The 16,280-nt window shown below is 42.9% G+C and overlaps 1 protein-coding gene across 1 annotated transcript in view; it reads right to left on the bottom strand.

Annotated features, from left to right (window-relative positions):
* The window catches only part of BMP2K (BMP2 inducible kinase), a 159,400-nt gene that overhangs the window by 88,262 nt on the left and 54,858 nt on the right, over window positions 1-16,280 (bottom strand). The window contains exons 3-6 of the mRNA XM_019516737.1: window positions 14,997-15,102; window positions 9,588-9,730; window positions 8,386-8,507; window positions 2,257-2,338 (exon numbers count right to left, since the gene is read on the bottom strand). Coding sequence (XP_019372282.1) covers window positions 2,257-2,338; window positions 8,386-8,507; window positions 9,588-9,730; window positions 14,997-15,102 — 453 coding nt within the window. The remainder of the gene's footprint in view (window positions 1-2,256; window positions 2,339-8,385; window positions 8,508-9,587; window positions 9,731-14,996; window positions 15,103-16,280) is intronic.

Here is a 16,280-nt window from a genome sequence, read left to right on the forward strand (position 1 = left end):
TAGCCTCCAGGGGATAAAATCAGCAATTTATGCAACATAAGCACCTACGTATTTTGAAAAAAATATTTAATAATAAACACTTAAGCATTTGCTTATATCCCAGTGACTTAAAGGGACTTGCATGCTTTGTTCAGTTAAACAAAACAGAACAGTGTTATCATCTTTCAGAGTTATACACCAAGTTTAAGGCAAAGTGCCAGTTTTTTTCAATATTTGCAAGCACCCTACTGTACCACGATTTCAACCTAATACATGCATATTGACGCTACCTTTAGCAAGAGAATTCTTTGCATGTATAATTCATGCTCTTTTTTATTGTCTTGCATGCTCTGCACAATGCTGAATATACATACTGTAGCTAAACTAACTAACAATCAAATACAGAGTGATCTGGTCTAACGCTGAGCACTACCTCTATGCTGATTTAGGAAGTAATCAGCATACTAAGGAATGTCAAATGCAAGAACTGTGAGAAACCTGTGTGCAGCATTAGGTCTGAAAAGCTCAAATGCTAAGAACTGCATTTGCAAGTACGATTTCTGAGAAAATCTCAGCAAGTGCCACAAGGTGGAAATGATACTGAGACAGCAGGCAGAGATGAGGGTATATAACTGTCAACAATTCAAATACTGTCTGCTTAAGAGGCCACTGGCAGCACTATATGCCTGTTCAGGTTTCCCAAAGGAGGTGCCTGAATATCTAAGCTTTGAACAGAGCCCTAGCTTGGATCTCTCTCCCCTCCCCGCAGCTACAGCTACAGCCAATCTCTCCCTCTCTCCCCACTCCCTGCCCATTCAAACCCTCCCTGCAACTGCCCTGATCTCTCTCTCTCCCCCCTCTCCCAAACCCTCCCTGCACCTACAGCACAGGCTGATCCACAGCATCTCGACCCTGTCCACAGCTTACTCCAGTTTGTGCACCAGAAGCAACACCAGGCAAGGTACCAGCATCAGCTGTGGACACTGCTGGCAAGTTCCCAGTGGCAACCGAAGTGACTGAGCTGATGCAGCAGCATGAGCTATAGACCTGGGCGGATGCCCAGATCCCTACCTGGAACCGCCAGCTGTATGCTGCTTCCTGCGTGCAGGGCTGGAGCTGGTGTAAGCCGCAGACAAGGCCAGGATGCATGACCCAGCAGCCAGAGGCACTAGCTCCCTATGGGCCGAAACTCAAGATTGTGGTTGCCTGCTGGCAAGCCAGATACAATCACCTGGTGGGCCATTTTGCCCACCCCTGCCTTAAACTAACAAATTAACCAGATTTTACTGTGTAAAGCATTTCTAGATACAGCCAAATGTGCACCTACTACATAGTATGAGGCAACGAAAGCTATCAACTAAGAGACAGGAAACTAATATCTTGATTTCTGAATTTTAAAAGTCTACTACTGAATTCAGATAAGTAGTTATATTAAGTATTGAGGGGTATTACGTATGTGGAACTAGTATGGATTCCATCGCAGAATCTTTGAACTCACTAGTCTACTCAAATTAGGTATGCCCCATATGTATACGAGTTTCTCCACTTCATTCATTTGAAAGACTTCTGAATTCCTTGTCAGTTATTACATGCAAGGACAAGCAAATTGCTCAACCCTATGATACAGCAATCATTTTTACCACTGATTCATTTTCTTAATGTTGCAGTAATTAAAAGTTTATTAAGCCAACCATACCAGTCATTTCTTGCAAATTAGTATTCTTGTAGTAAAAGTACCTTAATTTTTCTCTTCCTTTTCTCCTTGGACCAAAACATCTAGCTGGCAAATACTCAAGTTAGTGTTTGGATTATTTTATGTACGCAGTAAACATAGTATTTTCATTTTAAAACACAATTTTCCAAGAACACTAACCAACCAGCCTTTGTGGTAACTGAATATTATTCAGTGAACCGAGTATAATGTTGAGAAGCTCTTAACCCATTAGACTGCCCTTGCCCAATTCTGGTGTGAACACGTTTTCTACTGAAAACCAGTTAACTTTGGAAGAGAAACTAGATCAAAAGGAAAAACTAGCCAAAAACTCACCTCCTTTAATCCATAGTACTTGTCACATATCCCAATTATTTTATTTGGAGGAAAATACTAAATTATTCCCTATACTGATTCCCCATATACATTATACTTCTACTGCAAGAAGTTACCCATCCTCCTTACTGTAAAAGCTAATTTTCTGAGTTAACTTTGCCTTTAGCAATTTTCTCCATTAATAAAACAAAACAACTCTGTAAGAATTGTACAACATATTATTTACTTACCCAGATATCTGCCTTGGTAGTAATTGGTTTTCCTCCATAAAGATTGATCATTTCAGGAGCTCTGTATGACAGGGTTGTATACCTAGCAATAAGTAAAGTAAATTGAAAAGAAGATGAAATGCAAGATTTACACCGGAACTGCGTGCATCTTTTAAAAATCACCCACCATTCACAAAAGCTACCGCATGCTAATTTTACATAAGCAAAGAAAATAGTTACAAGTTTCTTCCACCAAGAGTAATATGCTACATTCCCCTCACTGTTGTATGTAGATGGTTCACTAACAATATAGTGGGACATTACAGCCAGACATGATAGCCCCAAAATTTGCTTTAAAAAATTATTACCTACTAAAATTTACTTCTTACTAAGAATACTTCTTTTGCCTTTTCCTCTTATTTGTAATCTAGGCTGTCACACTGAAATTTTTATAAAGCAAAAATTAACAAACAAACAAACAAACAAGTAGAATTTAAAACAGCAAGCAGAGATTCTACAGGCAACCCCCGCTTAGCGCTCTTAATTGGTTCCTGAAAAAACAAGTGTTAAGCAAAATGAGCATTAAGTGAAACCAACAGTATTTGATGACACAAGATGACGACTGCAAGTGTTTTTAATGACCCAAGATGGCAACTGCAAGTGTTGTAACGAAACTCACTGAGTGCTAAGTGAAATCAGTTACCAGTTTAAAATGAGCATTATAGCGAAATAGTGCTAAGTGAAACAGCATTAAGCTGGGTTGCCTGTATACCATTTAAACTAAAACAAAAACAAGTTTAATTTTAAAAGCAGCTTAACTAAGCTAATTTTACACTCAATTGGGGCATCTTCCATTGCTCACTTTTGTAGTTTAGTACTATGCTGTCCCTAATCCCATCCACCTGTCTCAGAAAAGTGCTTAAGTAGTCTCTCCTTGAAACACTCCAGTGAAAAAGTTTCCACAATTTTTCTAATCTGTCTCACTGTCAGTTTCTTCTTTCAGTTAGGAAGTTTTTTTGATCTGAACCTGCTTTGTTGTATTTGAAATGTATTGCCTTGTGCCCTGTTTCACCGTATTTTTTATGGCAGTTCTGAAAATTTCCATCAGAGACATAATGAAGTGGCCAGCTGGGCCAGCTGCCACACACAGGGGCACTGGTGACTTCTAGTTGCTGCTGCACCCCCTGCGGCTTGAGAAGGCTGTCCATGTTGCATCTCCTTCCTCCATATTAAACATACCTAGTTCCTTTCACTTTTCTTCACGCGGCTTGCATTCCAACTTCTTTATCATCTTTGTTGCTTGCTCATCTCAGGGTCCTCTCTAGTTTTTCTATATTTTAAAATATAGTGCCCAAATCATAACAATACTCCAGTTGAGGCCTAGCCAGCACTGAGCAGAGGGTATCATCACATCCAAAGTTGCACATACAGTGCTTCTATTAACATAATTCAAAATTCAACCAACCATGCACCTGCCCGCATAGGTCCTACCCCTGGCAGGGCAGACAGGCTAGGGTGCCTGGGCAGCAGGGCAGATCTAGAGGCAGCAGCTGCAAGGGCTACTGGGAAATGGAGTCTACCAAGAACCCAATCCAGCCTGCAGGCCAAACTATGCCCACCCCTAAACTAGACTGTTCTCAGTGGTGGCAGATGACAAAACAAGGAACAATGGTCTCAGGGTTTTTAAGAAGCAGCTAGGCAAATCCTTTGCTGGGATGATGTTTTGGGGGTGGTTCTGCTTTCATTTTAAAGCAGGGGGTTGGACTAGATGACCTCCTGAGGTCCCTTCTAGCCCTAATTTTCTATGATTTCAAGTACTGCACTAAAAGGTACATTCAGACACTGGAGTTGCATCTTTTAACTGATTCTTGCCATGCAAGAAGCAGGGATTCCATGTCTCTCATTTCCACAGAACAGTAAGTGTGCTCATACAACTTAAAGTATCTTCAGATAACATCAGCAGTGTACCTTAAGAAATAGTTGCAAAAAACTGATAATACCTATATACTTCTGACAGGAAAGAATGCTTGTGGGTAATATTTTTGGTATAGGCTTAGACATCACCACCACATTGTATTAGAAACCAGCCAACTAATACAGCTACCACCAGGCTGCCAGCTTTCAGCCTAAGCACACCACTAGATCCATCATTTATTGCCAAGCTCCACATTACAACTAGATCTGCTCTGGTCCCACTGACCAAGATGCACACCTTAAGGATCTGGGGCATAGATTGCAATTGCAATACAACCCTAAAACTGTAGGCACTTAAAATCAACAAAGCCAGACTCAAACCTTGCTCTAACCTCCTACAATACCAACCCTGAGACAAGGGCAGAGTCCCTGTAATTGTTACATACAGCACCTGGCTTAAACATCTGAGATACATCATTAATAACCTCCAACCATTCCTGGAAAAGGATGACTGTCTTAAAGCAGTCATGGGGCACAAACCTGTCTTTGCTTATAGGTAGAACGCCCCAAATTGAAACAGTGTCTCTCAAGCAATAGCTTACCTAACTCCTAGTCTCACCAAGGCATCAGGTATTGCTAAGGGCCCAGAAGCCTTCTCTTCTGTGCTCCATCATCATCACTGGACCAAACAACACGAATTATAAACTAGGGCCTGGTTTAAATCATAATTCTGTATTTTTCGTGAAGTGATTTTCACAAAAAATGTGATTTGCCCTGAAATGCCACAATATGGTCGCTTGCTGGGGTGTTCCCCAGCAAGAAGCCATACTGTTGCATTTCTTTGCAACACACTGGCTGCTGCAGGCTGCAGAAAGCATTCCCCAGTCAGCAGCAAAAGCCTAGCATCCCAGGGGAGGTGGAGAAGGGGTTGGAAAAGGGAAAGGGACAGGGGGAGGAGAGAGCTTGGGGATGGGTTGTTTGCTCCTCTGGGCAGGAAGACAGGCACAGGGGGTTGGGGGTGGGGGAAGAGAATACACTCAGCCTTGAGTTCATCATCATTACTGCAGACTGGCTGACACTGAGCTCGATATCAGACTTGCTGTCAATTAGCCAGGAGCCCAGCAGTGCAGAATGGCATTTCTGAAAAGGGAATTTCCTCCCTGCCTGTCAGAAACAACTTCCACTTCCTGCCTCTTCCGCTGCACTGGGGGGGGGTGCGGGAACAGGGGTTTTTCAGCTGTGATTTGATCTTAGGAGCAAGGCCTCTGCTGTTAAAATGAAACCTGGCCCTAAATCTGCCCCTGCAGCCAAATCAGAGAGCATTGGGGGGGAGGGGAGGTGTCATCATGATCTGGGCATGAAAATGGTAGCCCTGCCATGATCAGGCCACAATGGTAGCAAGCTGTGCCCACAATTCATAAATTGTAAATTGTGGCTTGTAAACCAGGCCATAATTACAACATCTGAGGTTCATTCACTTGCAATTCTACCAATATCACATACACCATCACCTGTAAGTGTCCCTCTGCCATCTAAACTGAACAGATAAGGAAATCCCTACAGAAAAGAATTAATGAACATCACTCTGACATGAGCTGTAGAAGAACAATTTACCCTTTCTGGACACTACATCGCTGACCTGAGAGTGACTGATTGTTCTCAGCCAGCAAACCTTTAAACACCAACCTGAATGGGAAATTGTGGAACAAGAAATCATTGCAGACTCACAGCATCTGATTCATAGATTCTGAGGCTGGACGGGACCTCGGGGGATCATGAGATCCAGCCCCCCTGCACCAGACAAGACAGACAACTGGGAGTCAGGTGACTGCAGCAAGGTGACTATCCAGTCTCCTCTTGAAGATTTCCAGGGTAGGCAATTGCACCACCTCTGGAGGGAGCCTATTCCAAAGTCTGGACACCCTGGCTGTGAAGAAATTTTTCCTAATGTTGAGCCTGAAACAGTCTTCCAGGAGTTTATGGCCATTACTCCTGGTTTTCCCCAAGGGCGCCCTGGTGAAGAGTTGTTCACTGAGCCCTTGATGTACACCCCTGATGTAGCAGTAAGCCGCTATCAAAGTCCCCTCTCAGCCTTCAGGCTAAAGAGTCCCAGGTCCGTTAGCCTTTTCCTCATATGGCTTGCCATGCAAATCTCTGATCATACAGATGGTCCTTCTCTGGACTCTCTCAAGCTTTACCATGTCCTTGTTGAAGTACAGTGCCCAGTACTGGATGCAGTACTCCAACTGCAGTCTCACCAGTGCTGAGTACAGTAGAAGAATCACTTCCCTAGTTTTGCTGAAGATGCATCAATTGATGCATGCCAGGGTATTATTTGCCCTGTTGGTTACAGTGTCGCACTGCCAGCTCCTATTCATATTGTGGTCTACTATTACCCCCAGGTCCCTTCCATTCACAGTGCTGGTCAGTTTGGCGTTGCCAAGCCTGTAGGTATGTCGGGGGGGGTTTATCCCCAGGTGAAGCATTTTACATTTCTCAACATTGAACTTTATCGGATTCCAGTCTGCCCAACATGCTACCCTGTCTAGGTCCGCCTGCATTTACAGCCTATCTTCAAGCATGACCACGCTTCCCCATAACTTGGTTTCATCCACAAACTTAACCAGTGAGCTCTTTACCCCAACATCCAAATCACTGATAAAGATGCTGAAAAGCACTGGACCAAGCACCAACCCGAGGGACACCACTGGCCACTTCTCGCCAAGACAATATAGATCCGTTCATTAGAACTCTGGGTCCTACCTGGCCACCAGCTCCCTACCCACCTGTCTCACAGTTAAGCCCACAGTCCTCTAATTTTCTCACGAGAATATCATGGGATACTAGTTCAAAGGCCTTTTGGAAGTCAAGGTATGCAATATCAACCTCCTCTCCCTTATCCAGGTGGTAAGTTACCTGATCATAAAAGGAGATGAGGTTGGTAAGACAGAACCTGCCTGTGACGAAGGCATGCTGGCTGTCATTCAGAATCCTACCTTCTGCCAGCCTGTCACATATAGACTCCTTGATGAATTTTTCCAGGATTTTCCTTGGGATAGAAGTTAGGCTGAAGTGAACTCCAGCTCACAAAAGCTTGTATGCTCACCAGGCTAACTATGTCTCTCAATCTATCCTAACCACAAGCTGGCCCAATAAAAAAAAAAAATACATAGCCCACAAGAATTTTTGCCTGTTTATATTTCCTATAGGGGTGTGCGAAGCAGGCCATATTTGATTCGGACTCCGATTCAGAAGACAGTGATTCGATTTACTGATTCAGATCACTGTCCCAACTTGATTAGACCGAATCCGGATCTGAAGATTCAATTCCGATTCAGTGAATCAGCGATTCAGCCATAGACACAGCTTTATATGTTTTTTCTACATACCTCAAGGTACCAGGTGCCACTCATGAATGCTGAGATAGTGGGGCAGATAGAACATCCCACAGGGGCACAGGGGGGGAGCCCCCCCTGCATGTGCTCAGTGGACCCAGAAGTACTTCTGGTCCACTTCCGGGTCTGCCACCAAGCATGCGAGAAACTCTCTTGCACCTTCCCTGGCTCAGCAATCAGCTGTGGGGGGACCCCGGATGCCCCCCCCAGACCCAGGAGGCACCAGTTGCTGAGCCAGGGGGGCGGGGAGGGGGTCCCCCTTGTGCTCTGCGGCAGACTCAGAAATGGACCGGAAGTGCTTCTCGTCTAATTCCAGGTCCACAGCTGAGTGCAGCCCTAATTTCCTGAACTATCATGGTAGCAACATACTGTGTAACTTTTCGTTTGGAATAATCTAAGTATCACTAAGCAGGTAAGAAAAAAGAAACAATTTCAAAACTCAAAAGTTATATAATTCCTCCAATTAAACACAGTGGAATGGGCACAGTAAAAGGGACAACAAATAGTACACTGTCTTAAAGAAGTCTAAAATTTAAAGACTCCAAGCATTTTTGTAATTAATACTGCCATTCCATATTTAGTACATTAATTTTAAGTTTTTGCTGAAAATGTACATAAACTGTTATTTTACTGTGTCAAATTTAGGTATTGTACATTTCCAATCAATAAAGAAATTCAGTAGAACTACTTCTTGAACAGGAGTCGTGCACTTAAATCATCACAAATTTTAATTTGTTCCCACTAAACTACTTGCTTCCCTTAATGCATATCATACAATAGTTTTCTTAACTACACAGAATTTAGTAAGTCCTTACTGAATAGCCATGGAAAACATACTTACTTTTTAATCTCTTCTTCAACTACATTAACACCATCTTTCTGGGGATTAAGGAATTTGTTAGTGGCACTGCCAAAGTCACAAAGGACATAGTTTCCATTGTCATTTAACAAGATATTCTCTACCTTAAAAGAAAAAAAACAAAAAAGATATAATCAAAAATACAAAACTAGCAAGTAAACATAAAAAAATGGCCCTACGGTTGTGGGCAGACATGTATTTGTAGCACTTGGAGGGGGATCCGCTTGTTTGCAGCCCTCTGGTTGGAGCTCTACAAAATAACTACAAAGACATTGCCTTCCAGTCAGAGGGTGATAGAGGCTGTTCTTTAGGAGTCCTTGCATTCTCCCACAGAGGGTGGCAAGCTGTCAAAAAGTGCACTGTTGTCTACAGGGCAGCAGCACGTTCTGTGACAGCTTGCCACTGCTGCCCTAGTGACCAGGACAACAGTACAGTCTGATAGCTTACTGCATGCCACCAGTGATCCCTGGTGGTGTGGTGACAAAAGCAGAGATCGCTGCCACTGTTGCCACAAACATGGTTGCAGCCCCCAATCTTGGCTGGGTTATGCACCTCAAAGACTAACAAAAAGGCAACTGCTCTCTCCCCCTCCCCCCGACCCAAAAAGGGGGGAGAGGGAGGAAGGGGAAGACAGACACAAGAAGAGCATTTTAGGATGCTGGGGGAAGTCAAGAGACCCTTGCTCCCAAGCCATATATACTTGTATGGATATTACATACATGCAGCATTATGAAAACAGAGTTACAGACAAGTTCCTGTTTCAAATATTTCTGTAGCACTTACACTATTTTGTAGCACTACAGGCGTATATACACCTGCTTTTCATAGTGCTACATGAGCATATACAGCACTACAAATATGATGTTTGCCCATGACCAAAATAAGCAGCTACTTTTTTTCTTTGGGCTCTTTTTTAGAATGCTGATGTATCAAAAAATAGCTCTACTAGTAAAATATTAATTGAAATACCCCAGTACTAATTTAAATACCCCAATAATATCATTCTCTGGGAACAGGATACTGAAACATATTTATTTCATTTAATTTTCTGGTTATAATTATGCAGCCAGAAACGCTTTTTCTTGCTTCTCTGTAAACAACTAAGTGACTTCAGTCATCTTCTGTAGACTGCTCAGTAGAAACATACATTTCAGTTCCATGTTACCTTTTATTAGAGTTCTTACCTTGAGGTCCCGGTGAACGATGGGGGTTTTACACTGATGCAGTCTGGCAACAGCTTCACAAGTGTCACAAAATATCCTCAGCACTTCTGACTCCGTAAACCCTGTCTGCAGACGCTGATTCATCTGATTCACAACCTGACCCGCTACAGTAAGTATACAACATTTTCTGTTCAAATACTGTGTAGCATTTAAAAAATAACATTTGTATGAATACTCTCAGCATACAAAATTTAAAACACTGACAATAATGTCTATGTATTTAATAAAAATATATTTGAGTAAGTCTAATACATTTCCCAATCCATTATAAAATGACAGTTAGTTCTCTTACCCAAAATTGCATTAGCAAATATAAATTCTCTTCTTTAAGAGCATCTAATTCATGAATATTCCTGCTCAAACCCACTGAACGAAGGCAGAATAGTATTTATAACTGAATCTTCGCATTCCAACATACTTCATGATCCACCCCCCTCCCATATTATCAAAACTAAAAGGGGTGGGGGGAGGAAAATAAAAAATAAAATTAGAAAATTGCTTATTATTTAGAAAGGTGAAGAAAAACAAAACATTTACAGAAATGTCACTACCGTTACAGTTAACTCCATATAACATAGCTTCTTGGCTGGTTTCAAGATGTATACAAAAAACTACACCTGTGCTAAACTGAAGATTACAAAAATACTAGGCAAGCATAAGAAAAATGTCACCATATGTAGCACATTCATATTAGGGAAGAAGAATGTAGGCAAGAACTGTAGTTTTGTTTCTTTTTTATAATTAGATCCACAGTTCAGGACATAAATTTTAATTCACACACACAAAAAAAACAACAAGCACTAACTATCACTTAGCCAGAATATAGTACAAGTGCAAAGAGTTCCAAATAATGTGTGTCCGTTGGACAAATAGCCAAGCCAGCGAATGACTGTCAGCAGCCAGAATTAATCCAAAATTATAAAGAAATCTGAATTCAAAGAGAATGAATAATGTTCACTGCATCTTTCTAATTTCCTCACACAGAAGAAATTTTTTAAAATGCATCCTTATCATGAAAAGCACTGAAAGCAAAGGTACATTATGCAAAGACTGCTATCTGGAAAAAGAAAATTATTTTTATTATTGAAAAAGTAATAATATAGTAAAAAAGTAAAGAATAACTGGTACAGGTTATCTTATAGACTAATATTTCTTCTTCTGCCATGTCATATACATCTGGAAGAATGTGCCCAGTTGTCAGAAGAAGATTTTGTATCACTGGGAATCTTTAGCAGTCAAGCAATCATTCCTAACTTTAAAATTCCCTGGAAAAAATACAAGAGAAACTGGTTTTCTATAGAGAAATTATCTGATGAAAGAATCACCCAGACAAGAGGGAACACAATACTTTTCACAGACACAGAAATGCAGGGGGGGAAGTTAATTCTGCAAGCACGTCAACAGGAAGGTTTTGAAAAGAAAGGACAGCTTTCATTAAACTCATCTCAAACACCAATAACCACAAATTATGACATCTGTTTAAAGCAGTTAATTGAACAAGAGAAGTGCCTTCACATTCCACATTAATTAGTAGCTTAATTTTCTATTTCATCTGTAATGTAATAAAATTAAACAGGCATTTACATACAGCAGCACATCTTATCATATCTTATTGCCATTTGGTATAATATACATACATTTCCTTTTACAAGATTGAGAACCTGCAGTTTCTACTAACTTTGAATGGCACTACTTAAATTCAGCAAAAACATCAGCAAGACAACAAAACCATACTTCTCTTAAATTTTCAGGGAGAGATGTACATGATTAGCTATGAGAAGAAAAAAAAAGTATGCTTGGTGTGAAAAAAAAAGACTCCACAGGAAATTAATTTTAGAACAATTCCTAAAACAGTACAATTGGCCATTACCAGAAAGTATGTATGTAGTTTTAAATCCACAGAGCCATGGAAAATCAGAATCAAAATCCTTGCAAAAATTTGTATTAAAATTTTTTCATGAACAGCAAACTAAGTGTTATCAGGTCTATTCAACAGCACCATGGTATAAATGAAATTAAGGCTAGGGGATGAAGAGAACCATGGTTTGCCAGTTCTCAGTGCCCCTTCTGGAAGGTGACATGCTTTCAAAAGAGGAAGGGGAAAAAAAATAGCAACTAGGGCTGTCAAACAATTAGAAAAAAGTAATCACAATTAATCGTGAAATTAAAAAAAATAGTTATGATTAATTGCAATTTTAAGTCACACCATTAATAATAAAATCTTTTTTTTTCTTTTTTTTTCTCACAAAGATTTTGGATTTTTTTTCTATATTTTCCAAATAATTTGATGTCAATTACAACACAGAATATAAACTGTACAGTACCCACAGACCCCTGGCCCTGCTAGTGCCCCTCACTTCTGACCTCCTCAGGCTCTGCCAGTGCACCTCACTCCCAACCTGAACCCCCTCCCCATCCCTGCTGCTGCCTCTCACTCCTGACCTGCAGCCCCCTGGCTCTACCAGTGTCCCACACTCCCATCCTACAGTCCCTCACCGCCCCGGGCTATGCTGGTGCCCCTCAGTCCCAACCTGCAGCCTCCTCCATCCCTGCTGCTGCCCCTCACCCAAAAATTCAGCCCATGCAGAGCTAGCAGAACTCAGCTGGCACAGGGACCGCAGCACTGCAGCCAGGGGGAACCTCAACTGAGGGAGGGATGGAGGGAGGGAGAACAGGGTGGGCAGAGCAGGGCACTTACCCTGCTCTGCCCACAGCAGTGGCATGCAGGTGGCAGGGAAGCCTGGCAGGTGCCAGTGCCATCCCAAAGCTGTTGCTGGGTGAAGGGGAAAAGTGGCACTTCTCCCTCACTGCTGCTGGGCCCTTCCTGCTGCAGCTGCCCAGGCCTTTTGCCGCCAGTGTTGCCCTGCTGGGCAGCCCAGAGGCAGCAGAGACAGTGACAGAGGGGCATTGCAGGCCAGCCCAGGCATGGGCTCCAAAACCACGTGTGCAATTAACACACAAAAAAAATTAACTCATTAATTTGTATTTGTATTAATTGCACAGATTAACACAAATTAACCAACAGCCCCAATAGGAACATCTTCACTTTTACCCCCTGTGCCATTTCTCATGTTCAGATACATAACATGCCTGCTTCAAAATGTTGTAGGTGGCTTAGGGCAGAGGTCAGCAATCTCTTAAAAGCCATGGGCTAGAAGAATCCAGCTCTAGTCCAAAGCAGTACAAATGAGCTCTCTGATGCATCAGGGTGGGAGTCTTTTACCATGCACATGCTGGATCCAGGCAGCTGGGAGCTGTGCCCATGCTGTCACTTCTCTCCAAGCCCCCTGCTCCCTGACTGCATTGTGGGCAGAGCTTCCAAACAAGGGAGAGGTGCACCCACACCAGGTATCTGCAAACTATGCCCACACTGCTGTTGCTTCTCTCCACTCCCCCTCCCCAGCTACAGAGTAGGCACAGCTGGAAGTTGCCCAGCCCGGTGCCGCTCTACACCAGTTAGAAACTATACCCATACCACAGCTGGGAAAGAAACAATGATAGCACTGATGCAGTTTATAGATGCCTGGCTCCAAAGCAGCTCCTCTCAGGCTGGAAGCTGCACCCACCCCACAGCCAGGGAGCTAAGGGAAGCAAAAATTGATGCAGGTGTAGCTCCTAGCTCCCTGGCTCCAGTGTGGGCACAGGAAAATCCCCATGCTGCTGATGCATCACCAAAACCACCTGGCCCACATCAGACCAGAGCAGGGAAGCTGGGGAGATGCAGAAGTGGTGCAGGTGCAGCTGGAAGCTGCCCAGCCCCAACATGGTATACAGGCAAAGACCTCTAGCTTCTCAGACCATATGCAGCCTGTGGAGCATGTGCTGCCTACTCCTGGCTTAAGTCACTCTACAGCATGATAAACAAGGAGAACCCATCCACAAAAAAACAAGTTTGCAGCGGCATATAACAAAAATCAAGCAATTACAGTTACTAACTTAACCACAGCAAGGAAAAAATTCAGCTCGTCTGACAGAAGTACAGAGGAATTTTCCTCTACCCTACATCAACAAGCATCTAAGAACTAGTTTTAAAGCCTAGGACACAGCATTCATGCAACTCCCAAAAGGCTTAGATTTCTAAAATGTTGCAGAAGGCTCCCGATGCTTCACTGTCTTACGGCAAAATGGGGGGTATGTAGAAGTTACCACAAAGTAGAAGCAGATCTACTCTTCTGAAAAACAGCATCATATGAGTCTCTGCATCTGTCTGACAAATAATTCCAACTGGCCAATCATTTTCATTCACAGTTTTTGGATAGGTGGGAACAGGGGGCAAGTGTCATAGGCCAATAATCCTCAAGGGAATAGCAACTCAAAGCATCTAATGTACTGGTTTGGGGGGAACAGTTTATTTTCACATGGAACATTTACCTTGAAACCTATTCTGCAAACTGACCAAAACTGGCTCCTAACACTAACTTAATCTCCAGATGTTCCATCTCCAAGATAGGAGAGGATTTAAATAACTAAAATGATCATAAGATATACCATCATCTAAAGCAGGGGTGGATAACCTGAAACAGGTGCCACAGAAGTCTTCATGAGTGGCACATGGCAGACAGGGGAGGGGACAGGCAGCACAGCAGCAGACAGGGCAAGAAGCAGAAAGCACAGCAGGCATGCAGCATATGGTTGGGAACAGAAACTAAAGCAACAGATGGGGTAGGGGACGGGGACTGGAGTGGGATGATTCTGAGCTAATTTGTGGCATGCCTGCCAAAAAAAGCTCGCCCCACTGAAAAAAACCAGCAATTTCACGATGGGGTGTGGAGAGGAAATACTCCCTTTTTTCAAGGTTTAATGCAGGTGTTTTCAACATTTTTTTTTTAAATAAGCACACCCCAGCAGCCCCCTTTTTAATAAATGTACCCCAGGAAAGGGGGGAGGGAGGTTAGCAGCCAGAGGCGGAGCAGAGAGGTGGCAAGCGGCAGCAGCATGACATCTGTGCGGCCCTGCTCTCACCCCGTCCCTGCAAGGCAGCGGCACACGGTGACAGCGCTCCATCCCTGCCCACCCCCCACAGGCCCCCAGGACCTTTCAAAGTACCCCTGGTTGACAACCCCTGGTTTAATGCATATATTAATGGAAATGATAAGGCTCAGAAATATCTAGAGGTTTTTGAACAAAACACGAAATGGTCATATGCATATCAACATTTACATGGGGGTTTTTTTTAATCACATCTCATGTTAAGTAATCCAGAAAGCTCTTTTAAATTGAGCCTAAAAAGTTGTTCCTCTTAATTAGAAAGAGGACTGAAGTATGGACTTGGCTAAAATGCATATCATCTGCTAAAGATAACCCTAGGAATTCACGTTACAAATCATCTTCTCATCCTCCTAAAGAAATCCCAAAAGGTAATTTACCTACCTCGACAATACTCCATTAAAATCAGCACCTCCCATACATTATCACTGACAGGATTAATTGCACAATCCAAATAGCCAACAATATTCTTGTGTCCAGAGAGCTCTTTCTGAAAGAGAAAAAGGCAGAAGGAAAAAAAAGAGCATTAATACTTGTATAGTTAAAATTTCAATCAAGTCAGCATAGAAAACCATAGAACTTGAAGAATACAGAACCTTTTATTCTAGATCAGTGGTTCTGCACTGGAATGTTGTGCAACATTAACTGTTAGGTGAGCAAACACCTACAACATGATTCACAAAATAAACAAGAGTTTTCAAATAGAAATCCACAGCATCCAAAACATTCTGACCTAGTGTGGTCTTCTGAGTTCCCTGCCAACAGAAGGATTGCTCTATTTTTCCGTAATGAAAAGCTGGATGAAAGCTAAGAGGGGGTACTTCCCAGTGTTATAATAGAAGGTAGCTGTACTAGCAAAGTTATTTACACAGCTTCAGACAACCCATCTGGGAACAGCTGGCTCAGCTCAGCTTTTCTCACTCAATGAGACATCACGCTGCCATTTTATATTAGTCAGTGCTAAACATCCACTTGTGCAGTTTATGCTGTTTGTCCTGATTAACAAATTCAAGATATTTACAAGAACTGCTATGTTAAAGTGTCGTCTTAAATCACAATATGGTTATTTGTGCATGTTTTTTCCATTTTATTTTAAAATATGTTCCCAACATAATTTTTTTTATGCAGTACAATAAGTAGAGGTGTACCAATACATCAGTCCCATATCGGATCGGCACCAATATAAGGAAAATAGAGAGCACTGGCAATCAGCTTTTTTTAACTGACATGGCCAATAAATGCTGTGTGCATGTGTGCAGCCACAACATGCATACAGCCAGGAGCACAGCCTGGTAGCGTGGAGACCAGTGTCGGGCTAGTAAATCTGTTGTGAGGGAAGGGCTAGGGGAGAGAAGGGGTGTGGGGGTAGATCAAGACCCCACCATGAGGAAGTGGGGCTGGGGTAGGTGCTGCCTAGCTGGGGCGGGACACGGGACAGAGCCGCAACTGGCTCGTCCAGAGGTGGGGGAGGGGGTGCGGGTGGCTCCTGCCATTGCATGCAATCCGGGAGGGCATGAGGGGGTACGTACACCTGCATTTGCGCATGGGGCAAGGGCAGGCTGCCACTGTGGACTGTGGCCAGGGCAGCTCTGGGCTCTTCCCAGCGGGGGCCTGGGCCAAACTGCACTCAGAACTTCTATCTGTCCCCCACCTACAGCACACCCCCAC

Source organism: Gavialis gangeticus, unplaced genomic scaffold, assembly GCF_001723915.1.
Source record: "Gavialis gangeticus isolate Ggan-Ray unplaced genomic scaffold, GavGan_comp1, whole genome shotgun sequence".
Taxonomy (NCBI): domain Eukaryota; kingdom Metazoa; phylum Chordata; order Crocodylia; family Gavialidae; genus Gavialis; species Gavialis gangeticus.